At 33.2% G+C, this 12,500-nt stretch overlaps 1 protein-coding gene across 1 annotated transcript in view; it reads left to right on the forward strand.

Annotated features, from left to right (window-relative positions):
- The window catches only part of LOC137626943 (neuroligin-3-like), a 20,388-nt gene that overhangs the window by 7,763 nt on the left and 125 nt on the right, over positions 1–12,500 (forward strand). Inside the window, exons 4-11 of the mRNA XM_068357929.1 lie at positions 362–559; positions 5,979–6,172; positions 7,680–7,776; positions 8,999–9,159; positions 9,332–9,526; positions 9,799–9,956; positions 11,601–11,716; positions 12,453–12,500. The exon at positions 12,453–12,500 is cut by the window's right edge and continues 125 nt beyond it. Coding sequence (XP_068214030.1) covers positions 362–559; positions 5,979–6,172; positions 7,680–7,776; positions 8,999–9,159; positions 9,332–9,526; positions 9,799–9,956; positions 11,601–11,716; positions 12,453–12,500 — 1,167 coding nt within the window. The remainder of the gene's footprint in view (positions 1–361; positions 560–5,978; positions 6,173–7,679; positions 7,777–8,998; positions 9,160–9,331; positions 9,527–9,798; positions 9,957–11,600; positions 11,717–12,452) is intronic.

The raw sequence follows: 12,500 nt of genomic DNA on the forward strand, positions 1-12,500 counted from the left end.
CAAGGGGGAATCCATTTAAAGATAATAGCTTCTGGTCGTGCTTGAGAGTCGAACTTGGGCTCAAGAAACTGAGGATCTATTGACCTAGCAGCTCCTCTTGGGTAAATTACTAAGTCGACGAAACCTCAGTTTATTAGGCCGGGTTCGATTTCCTGGCTGATCAGAGGCTATTTTCTTAAAGCTTATTTCTCCTTGGGTCTCTGATCCCGTAGTAAAGAGAATGCAGATATAATGAGGAGTATAATATATGACTTATATGAATAGGAAATAAACGTCTAAATGTGCAAAATTATAATATACATATACAGTACATACCTACATCAATGTTTGAGCTCTTCAAGTCTTACTTAATATACCCCAGGGTTTTACAACGCGAACACTGACCCAGTGGGTCACCCAACCGTAGCTAACTACGGCCTGATGGACCAGCTAGCTGCCTTGCACTGGGTTCAAGAGAACATCGTCCGCTTCGGGGGTGACCCAGGTCAGGTCACGGTCATGGGTCATGGCACGGGAGCCGCCTGCCTCAACTACCTTGTCATATCGCCTGCTGCTACAGGTCAGTCAGTAAGTAAACCTTGCTCTCTGTGACAAAGGGAAATTTTAACGATTTCAAGATATCCTTAGGAGATGTTACTTGGGGTTGGAGTGATGATGTGATGTTATTGGGCCTTTTTGTGATATTTCTGAGGGATGCATTTGACATCATGATTAGTTCTAATGCTGATCGTATTGCTGCTGCTGATACTATAATCTAACTAATTCTAATATTACTAGTCCCATAACTAATAATAATAATAATAATAATAATAATAATAATAATAATAATAATGATAATAATAATAATGATGATAATAATAATATTATTATTATTATATTTATTATTAGCCAAGCTACAACCCTAGTTGGAGAACCAAGATGCTATAAGCCCAAGGGCTTCAACAGGGAAAAACAGCCCAGTGAGGAAAGGAAATAAGGAAATAAATCATTGATGAGAGTAAATTAATAATAAATCATTCTAAAAACAGTAATAGCATCAAAACAGATATTTCCAATATAAACTATTAACAACGTCAAAAACAGATATGTCATATATAAACTATAAAAAGACTCATGTTAGCCTGGTCAACATAAAACATTTGCTCCAACTTTGAACTTTTGAAGTTCTACTGATTCAACTACACGATTAGGAAGATCATTCCACAACTTAGTAACAGCTGGAATAAAACTTCTAGAATACTGTGTAGTATTGAGCCTCATGATGGAGAAGGCCGGGCTATTAGAATTAACGGCCAGCCTAGTATTACGAACAGGATAGAATTGTCCGGGAGATCTGAATGTAAAGGATGGTCAGAGTTATGAAAAATCTTATGCAACATACATAATGAACTAATTGAACGACAGTGCCAAAGATTAATATCTAGATCAGGAATAAGAAATTTAATAGAATATAAGTTTTTGTCCAACAAATTAAGATCAAAATCAACAGCTGAACACCAGACAGGAGAGCAATACTCAAAACAGGGTAGAATGAAAGAATTAAAACACTTCTTCAGAATAGATTGATCACCGAAAATCTTGTAAGACTTTCTCAATAAGCCAATTTTTTGTGCAATTGAAGAAGACTAATACTTAATGTATTTCTCAAAAGTAAATTTGCTGTCGAGAATCACACCTGAAATTTTAAAAGTCATACAAATTTAAAGAAACATTATCAATACAGAGATCCGGATGTTAAGGAGCCACTGTCCTTAACCTTCTTACAATCATACTTTGAGTTTTGTTAGGATTCAACTTCATACCCCATAATTTGCAACATGCACTAATTTTAACTAAATCGCTATCAAGGGATTCACCAACCCCAGATGGAATTGAGGCAAAGAGAGCAGCATCATCTGCATATGCAACAAGCTTGTTTTATAGGCGAAACCACATGTCATGTGTATATAGTATGAAAAGTAATGGGCCAAGAACACTACCCTGTGGAACACCGGATATCACATTCCTATACTAACTATGGTGCCTATCAACAACAACTCTTTGAGATCTATTACTTAAGAAATCAATAATAATGCAAAGAAACAACCCACCCACTCCCAACTGTGTGAGTTTGAAAACAAGGGCCTCATGCTTAACACGGTCAAAGGCAGCACTAAAATCAAGGACAAACATACGAACTTCCCGACCACAATCAAGGGATTTCTGTACAGCATCGGATTTTGTAAGAAGGGCATCACCTGCTCCAAGGCCTTTACGAAAACCAAATTGCAAACTAGGGAGTAGATGATTACCTTCAGCAAACCTATTAAGACGTTTTGCCAGAAGACGTTCAAAAACTTTAGATAATATGGGAGTTGTGGAAATTAATCAGTGGGACTAGAGCTACCACAAACACATTTACATAGAGGAGTAACATTGCCAATTCTCCAACAAGTGCTAAAAGTTGCTCTTCTTGCTAACTTGTGCAAAATAACAGATAACTTTGGAGCTAAGAAATCTGCTGTCTTTATAAAAAACAAAGGAAAAATACCATTTGGGTCTACACCTCCATAAGCATGAAGGTCCATCAACAGAGCTTTAATCTCACGAGATCGAAAAGCTAAACTAGTTAGTTTAGCCTCAGGAAAACAAGAATGAAGACGTTCAAGTTTTTCATTACTCTGTTTACTGTCAAAAACATCAGCCAAAAGGGTTGCCTTTTCCTTTGGACAGCGAGTAAAGGAGGTTTAAGCAAAGGAGGAACTGTTGCATTTAAGTTCCTGAGTTGTACCAGAAAGGGTTTCTTTTATGGTTAAATTGTATTCCTTTTCAGTTGAGGCATAAACTCTCTGAGCAAAAGCTCGAAGCTGAGTATAGTTGTTCCAGGTCAAATCTGATCTGTTACCCTTCCAAAGAAGATAGGCCTCCTGCTTCTCCAAATAAGCACGTCTACAGTCATCATTGAACCATTATGTTGACTAGATTCTCATTCAAAGGGACAACAGGATCTACACTACTATATAATTGTGACCAATTCAAGCACAAAAGATCATACAAAATCCCATTCAAGTCTACTTGGGATTTTATATAAATTTTACAAGAGTATGATTAATCAGGGACAGGCTGCTCAGTCTTCACTACTAATGAAATTAAGGTATGATCAGATGTCCCGACTGGAGAACCAACCTTGCTAGTTATAACGCCAGGAGAGTCAGTGTATACGAGGTCCTAACCATTACCAGACCTGTGAGTAGCTTCATTTATGATTTGCTCGCAGCCTGATTCAGAGGCAAAGTCTAAAGCTCTTAAGCCATGGCGATCGGTAGGAGAGATAGAACTTAACCACTCCCTATGGTGAACATTAAAATCACTAACAAAGACAAAAGAAGCCCTTCTATCATCTTCTTGTATCTTAGCCATAATGGTAAGAAGACAATCTAAGATAGAATCATCCATGTCTGGATTTCGGTAGATCGAACACAAATAAAAGTTGTTATGCCTGCCACAAACTTTTATTACCTGAATCTCATGACATCCACATTGATAGCAGGACTTATGAGAAGCAGAGTACTCGGTCCTAATATACACCGCCATTCCCCTGGCCCTAAGGATGGCATCACGTTTCAACATATTGGCTTCTTAAAACCAGTTATAAGGAGCTCAGATGAGTGCCTCATATTAGAAACCAAAGTTTAAAGCATAAAATAATATCATACTGGGTGGACGCAACTGTTAGGTCTTGGATATTTGTATGAAGACCACGAATATTGTAATACAGAAGACGACAATGACGATATGTTGGACATATTGGTCTCGGATTTCGCTCAATGTCTCCAGACAGCATAAAAATTAATAGAAATAAAAAAGAGACATCTTACTTAAAAACTAGATTAACAAGAATTATAAAAAAACAATATGTACAGAATTATAGATAAAGTGATTGATGATACCCATAGAATATTGTAAAAAGGCGAAAAAACTGGTCAACATGGAGGAGCCGATACAACCTGCAAGGTTAAATACCCTCCAGGATAGCCACTTCAACTGAAGGGAGGACAGTAAGGATGGTTTGGAGAAGAAAAAGAATCAGAAAAAGGAAAAGACAACTTCTTGATAAATCACCAGGCATCCATGGCCCTTCTATTAAGCCTGACGAATACACCATTTCAAAAAAAAAAAAAAAAAAAAAAACAAGAATAACAAAAAAATAATAATAAGATAGAAGAGTGTGCCCGAGTGCACCCTCAAGCAAGAGAACTCTAACCCAAGACAGTGGAAGACTATGGTACAGAGGCTATGGCACTGCCCAAGACTAGAGAACAATGGTTTAATTTTGGAGTGTCCTTCTCCTAGAAGAGCTGCTAACCATAGTTAAAGAGTCTTTTCTACCCTCTCCAAGAGGAAAGTACACTGAAAAAATTGCAGTACAGTAATTAACTCCTTAGTTGAAGTAGTGTTTAGTATCTCATTGTTATCAGGTCTATTAGGAAAGACGAGAATATGTAACGAATAGGCCAGACTATACCGCGTAAGTGTAGGCAAAGAAAAAATAAGCTGTAACCAGAGAAAGGGATCCAATGCATTACTGTCTGGCCAGTCAAAGGATCCAATACCCCTCTATTGGTAGTTCCTCAACGGGCGGCTGGTGCCCGGGCCAACCTACTACCTAATAATAGTAATAAGCTGAAGATTTTTAATATTATCGTTTAATAATAATAATAATAATAATAATAATAATAATAATAATAATAATAATAATAATATTTTTTTTATTATTATTATTATTATTATTATTATTATTATTATTATTATTATCATTTCTACTATTATTATCATTATTATTATTATTATTATTATTATTATTATTATTATTATTATTATTAGTAAACGCAGCATCTTCACTCTTAAAAAAGATAATCAGGTCCAACAAAATCCCCCATCTATTCCACAAATGTAAATTCCTGAAAGGAAACGTATTTCAAAATCCCATAATGGAAACGAGAGTTAAATAATGCAAGTAATAGAATGACTATATCGTGGAGCATCTCAAGTTTCCTCAAGGGACTTCCTCATTTGACTTCAACTCTCATTTTTGGTTTTGGTTTTGGAGTTGTGAACTTAAAAGGAAAATAGTATGTTTTAGAATAATGTTTCTGTTTAATTCAGCTTATGGGTATTTAGATTTTTTCTAATATTATTGCAAATTGTATATATATATATATATATATATGTATATGTATATATATATATATATATATATATGTATATGTATATATATATATATTATATATATATCTATATTTATATATTCATAAATACATATATACATATATATATACATGTATATATATATATATATATATGTGTGTGTGTGTGTGTTTGTGTGTGTGTATGTATACATACCTTCCTACTTGATTTCTTGTGATTCATAATTAAAAAGTCAAATCAAATAAACTTCAATGTCTATATCTCATTCCATTCTATTATCATTAAGAAGAAACACTAATTCAATTTTCTATTATCGTCTTTTTATTTGTTATTGGAAATTCCTTTCCCAATATTGTTTATTGTTCTTGTTTATAGAAATTCTATAATTGGAGTCTTATTCCTGTACAAAGACCAAACTACATTTATTTAGATGTTCGTATTTTCTCTGTTGGTCTAAAAAACTAATATTGTTTTTACCTTACGAAACGAGTTGGAAAATTATTGAGAGAAAGAGGGATTAAGATAATATAGTCCATGATATTTTTGACTACTGAGGCTCAAAGAATCCCTAAATATTTGTTTAAACACACACACACACACACTCATATGTATAAATAAGACCTACAGATACAGACACACATACACACAATATATATATATATATATATATATATATATCTACCAAAAAAGTAACAAAATCATATACACTAACCGTCCCTCTAAACAGAGAAGACCATAGAATCATTCCTACCATAACATCCTTGGCCCAATCCTTCTTCCCTGGTCATCAGGAGCAGGTCTGTTCAAGCGAGCAATCCTGATGTCAGGATCTGCACTCAGTCCCTGGGCTTCAGTCCGGGACCCATCTGGACACGCCTTCGATGTAGCCACCCAGCTGGACTGCCCTGTTCTAAACGACCTCTTTCGCCACTACGAAAATCTTCTCCAGTGTCTGAGGAAGAGGCCTCTGCACGACATATTACAGGTGATTAAGTTGTTCTAGATTTAATCTGAATGAGTCTTTGATTACTAGTGTAAGTGACCCGTCAAAAATCACAGGTTAACATTTAGATAGATACGCTTACACACGCAGATACAGACGCACCTCCTCCTCCAAGGGTATGAATATCCTCTCTCCTCCTACTCTAAGGATGGGGGAGGATATATATATATATATATATATATATATATATATATATATATATATATATATATATATATATATATATATATATATATATATATATATATATATATGTAGCCAGACTCTTGTGATTTATTATAAAGGAGATCATAATTTTAACATATTTACATATTCATTTTTTTACATATAACATGGGGATATGGTTTTTAAAAATAACAATTAGACATTCTAAGAAAACGAAGGAAAATCATTATATTTTTACTATTGTACAATTTTATCTGATACTCTTTCCACTCATATAAGATACTAAAATTATAGGAAAAAATTGTCCACAGTAAATTATGCTGTTTTTAGTCACTCTTTTGCCCCTGGCTATGAGTCCCCACAGAGTTCAGACAACAAATGAACTACATGGAATCTGAATAGGAAGAAACACTAATGAAATGTAACTATCTTCTTTTCTTTTTCTGTAATCATAATGTCATTCCTTGTTATCTTATATCTCTCTTAAAATTTGATTAATTATGCTGTAGTTACAGTTTCTTTTCTATATTTTTGATGGGTATGATAATCCTGGAAAGAGAAAAATATATAAGAGATTAACGATACTATTAATCAAACAATATGGCAAAAAAAGAAAGAATAATTGGTTCTTTATTTCTATATATAGTTGGTAATGCCTTGAAGCTACTAATGGATAATTATAGAATCTGGAAATTGTGTATATATATATATATATATATGTATAAAATTATATATATATATATATATATATATATGTATAAAATTATATATATATATATATATATATATATATTTGCGGATACATAGAAATAATTTTCAGTTACAAACAAAACTAAATTCTAGTTAAAAGTGTATTTTGATACATAAAGGGTGTTTTAGAAATCTAAAATTCTTTTAGAAAGTTGAGTTTATATTTAACCTAATATTTAACCTAACAATAAACAGTAGGACTTTTATGTTTGATTGGAAATCATTTTAACTTAGGATGATTTTATTATAGAACTTTTAATTAACCCTAGCAAAAATTATATTAAATATAAATTTCGATTCAAAGTCCATCTTTATACCTAAAGATGTGTTTTTTAAAACAAAAATGTTTTTGGTAATTTGAATTCATATTAAACCTAACAATATATGACTTGACTGTGCACTTGTAAATGCTTCTAACTCTAGATCATTACCTCTCAGTATAATGATAATTCAATATATATTAGGAAAGACAAATAAGAAGTTAACTTTAATATTTCTGTCTAAATAGTAATTATGATTTAGGAAAAATATAACTTTTATAGAAGGAAATCACATTAACCTAATGTTCTTAAAGGTTCAACTAAAGACATCCAAGTTTCAAGTGGCTGTTGGCCCCAGCAGTGATGGTGTCACTATCAAACCTGACTGGAAAAATCATCAGAGCAAAATGGGTAAGTTTAACTTCTAAAATTACTTTGATGGATTTGATATGTTTGTCAACTCATACGCAAAAACATCTCAAACTGGGAGAGTTGCACATCTCCCTTCAGCAGTTTCAGCGTTTATTTCACGAAAAGCAAGTGTTATGTTCCATCGTGGGGTACTTTGATAGGACTATTATTTCTGTTCGCAGTGTATTTAGTGTAATCGTAATGTATTACTAACTGTCAGTATTACACGCCTGCAAAACCCTTGTATCAACTTCCCCAGTCCCTATAAAATTTCAAGATAGACTACCATATGATAGTTACATTCTTCTACATTTTTAATTTTCCATGTTTTTTTATCACAACTTGGAACTGAAAAACATGAATATAGTGAAATAAAGCATAGCATGAGATGGATAATACAGCTGAAACCCGTAAATGTGTAATATCACACACACACACGCACACACACACATATATATATATATATATATATATATATATATATATATATATACATATATATACATATATATATATATATATATATATATATATATATATATATATATATATATAAAACTCTATACACACAGGCATATATATATATATATATATATATTTATATGTATATATATATATATATATGTATACATATATATATTATATATATATTTTTACATATATATATATATACATATATATATATATATATATATAAACGTATGTATATATAAATTTATATATATACACCCACACACACACACACACACACATATATTATATATATATATATATATATATGCACCTCCCTTTATGAGTGGGGATACCTTAACGTGGTAAAATGGTTAGTGTATCGCCATGATCAGCAAAGCTGTACTAGAGTTACCCATAAAAGTTGGCAAGCGTGGTGATGAAAACTAGCCAAACCACAGTCATGAATAAGGACATGTATATGGCTAATGTCCTGCAGAGTTCTAGACACAGCTTCTTTTGTTGTTGTTGTTGTTTTTTTATATATACAGATATATACAATTACTAACTGAAATCCTTGCATAATGAATACTTACGTTTAAACAGAATAAAATTCCCAATTCTAAACTATAATATAAAAGTTAACTTGCACCCAAGTACTTATTCGTATATCCTAAATGTCTTCGTTTGCCTATACCAAGTAATATTCTTAATCTCTCAACCATAAACAGAAAATATGGATTTTCTTTTTCTTTTCCTCTTGACTTCAAAGGCAAAGAAGGTCGAACTCCAGTTGACCTCCTTCTAGGAATGACAGCTGCCCACCTCATTGACATCCTGAGTCAGCAAGAAGTCCAGGAAGGATTCGATGCTGACTATAGGGAGGATCTGCTGAGATCCTTTGTCGTCAATAACTATCGTTATCATCTGCAGGTGGGAATAATTATTATTATTATTATTATTATTATTATTATTATTATTATTATTATTATTATTATTATTATTATTATTATTATTATTATTACCTAGGCTACACACATATATAAACTATCACATCTATTAAATAAAAGTATACCTCACATGGAGTATTTTCATCCCGCCACAGGAAATAATGTTAGCCATCACAGCCGAGTACACTGATTGGTCGAGATCCCTCCATCAACCAATCAGCATCAGGGACTCAACCAGCCAAGGCCTTCACGATGCGAATATTGTCTCGCCGATGACAGATCTTGCCAAGCTGCTCTTCACGACTTCCCGATCATCTTATCTCTACGTGTTGGAGGAAGAAGGTTCAGATGTACGTGGAGAGGGATAGATTGGATATATGGTATATTTTATAAATGAGAATCTTAAATAATCTACAGAAAGTTTTTGAATATCATCCATAGATTAGAGATATATGTATCCAAATCATGCAAATAATATTCATGAAAATATAATATAATAAATACCAATAAAAGAATCATGATACAAATAATATCATATATTCCTCTTCCATTCAAATTACCATTTTTCAATTGTTATTACTACAATAAAGCTTTAAATTTAAACTAATTATCTTTCCCAAAGTCTGGAAACGAGAGTCTTCTCCTGAACGAGCTGGCGTACGTCTTTGGTGGTCCTATGGGTGCTCTTGGACCTTTGACCTCAAGTTATAACTTCACCAAGATGGATGTCACACTCAGCAAATCTTTCATATCAATGTGGAGTAATTTCATAAAATTTGGGTGAGTACAAGGTGGTTTTAGAAAGGGTAGGGGATGTATGAATCAGATTTTTACAGTTAGGCTGATATGCAAGAAATATTTAGCAAAAGGTGAGGAGGTGTATGATGCATTTATGGATCTGGAAAAAGCGTATGATAGAGTTGATAGGGAAGCGATGTGAAATGTGATGAGGTTATATAGAATTAGTGGAAGGTTATTGCAAGAAAAGTTTCTACAATAGTAGTAAAGCGTGTGTTAGGATAGGAAATGAAGTGAGCGATTGGTTTCCATTGAGAGTGGGGCTGAGACAGGGATGTGTGATGTTGCCATGCTTGTTTAACTTGTATGTTGATGGAGTGATGAGAGAAGTGAATTATCGAGTGCTTGGACGAGGATTGAAACTGATAGATAAAAAATTATCATGAATGGGAGGTAAATCGGTTGTTGTTTGTGGATGATTCTGTACTGGTTGCAGACTCGGAAGAGAAGCTTGGCCGATTAGTGACAAAATTTGGCAGGATATTTGAGGGAAGGAAGTTGAGAGTTAATGTGAGTAGGAGTAACGTTATGAGATGTACGAGAAGGGAAGGTGGTGCGAGGTTGAATGCCACATCGAATGGAGAATTACTTGAGGAGGTGAATCAGTTTAAGTACTTGGGGTCTGTTGTTACAGCAAATGGTTGAGTGGAAGCAGATGTACGTCAGAGAGTGAATGAAGGATGCAAAGTGTTGGGGGCAGTGAAGGGAGTGATAAAGAATAGAGGGTTAGGCATGAATGTAAAGAGAGTTTTGTATGGGAAAGTGATTGTACCAACTGTGATGTATCTATCGGAGTTGTGGGGAATGAAAGTGACGGGTAGACAGAAATTGAATGCGTTTGAGATGAAGTGTCTGAGAAGTATGAATGGTGTATCTCGAGAAGATAGGGTTAGGAACGAAGTAGTGAGGGTGAGAACAGATGTAAGAAATGATTTAACAGCTAGAGTGGATATGAATTTGTTGAGGTGGTTTGGCCATGTTGAGAGAATGAAAAATGGTTGTCTGCTAAAGAAGGTGATGAATGCAAGAGTTGATGGGAGAAGTACAAAAGGAAGGTCAAGGTTTGGGTGGATGGATGGAGTGAAGAAAGCTCTGGGTGATAGGAGGATAGATGTGAGAAAGGCAAGCGAGCATGCTAGAAATAGGAATGAATGATGAGCGATTGTGATGCTGTTCCTGTAGGCCCTGCTGCTTCCTCTTTTCGCCTTGGATGACTGCGGAGGGTAGCAGTAATAGGGGATTCAGTGTTATGAAGCTTCATCTGTGTTGGATAACGGGGGAGGGTAGGCTGGGTCCCTTGCAGTACCAGCGGAACTCGGTTGAGACCCTCGTCAGGCTGGGAGGAGCTTAAAGAGGAAAGGTCCCATTTTTTCATTTGTTTGATTTCGGCTACTCCTTAAAATCAGGGGAAGTCCCTAGGTATATATATATATATATATATATATAAATATATATATATATATATATATATATACACATATATATATATATATATATATGTGTATATATATATATATATATATAATATATATATATATATAAAACTGTAGAGTTTATATCTTAGATACCATAAATCAATAAATTTTACATATGGTATTAATTCAAAACTCTATGTTCATTTCACAGACATCCAAAATACACAGTCTCCAGTGCTAAGATGTCTGACAGTACAAACGACATTACTTCTGAAGAGCAGATATGGCCCAAATATGATCCAGTCTATCAGAGATACCTTCAAATAGGTGAGGTTCCTATTTTTGTGGAGCTGTATTCCCTCAGAGATATAATGATAAAATGATTTTCAATATTTTCTGGAATGTACATTTATTCAGATTTTTTTAAACAATTTTATTTTTTTCATGATAACTTACAAATTAATGAAAAATCTCTTTCTTCTTTATAAATGAAATCCTATGTTCTTGATTTTAACTTTCCTCTCTCTCTCTCTCTCTCTCTCTCTCTCTCTCTCTCTCTCTATATATATATATATATACATACATATATATATATATATATATATGTATATATATATATATATATATATATAATTCTTCCTTAACCCATCTCCTATGAATATCATATAACTAAACTAGTAATATGTAACTTCTTCAATGTACTTCACAAACTACAGAACCTTAATAAAATACTAATATTTGATTGGTGATGATTTTAATAAACTAAATGATACTACATCTAAAATCATATGATATAATTCTAATCATCAATATAGATTTTATATCTAGCCTTTCCAGAAATTCTCCTTACGTAAATTCAAGTGTTTGGTCTTTTATTTGTAATAACTTATGAAGCTGTAACAAACAAATCCTATTCGGTGATAAATTGATAAAAATATTTATTCATAACAACAAGGAGGCAAAACCATATATTTTATATTTATTGAATATATCTTATATAGAGATCGTATCCTTGTTTTCACATATTTACTATTATCTATCTATATATGTCTATTCATTCCAGGAACACAGAACTTTGTACGTGACCACTACCGTGCTGGAAAAGTAGCCT

This window comes from Palaemon carinicauda, chromosome 34, assembly GCF_036898095.1.
Source record: "Palaemon carinicauda isolate YSFRI2023 chromosome 34, ASM3689809v2, whole genome shotgun sequence".
Classification (NCBI taxonomy): Eukaryota; Metazoa; Arthropoda; class Malacostraca; order Decapoda; family Palaemonidae; genus Palaemon; species Palaemon carinicauda.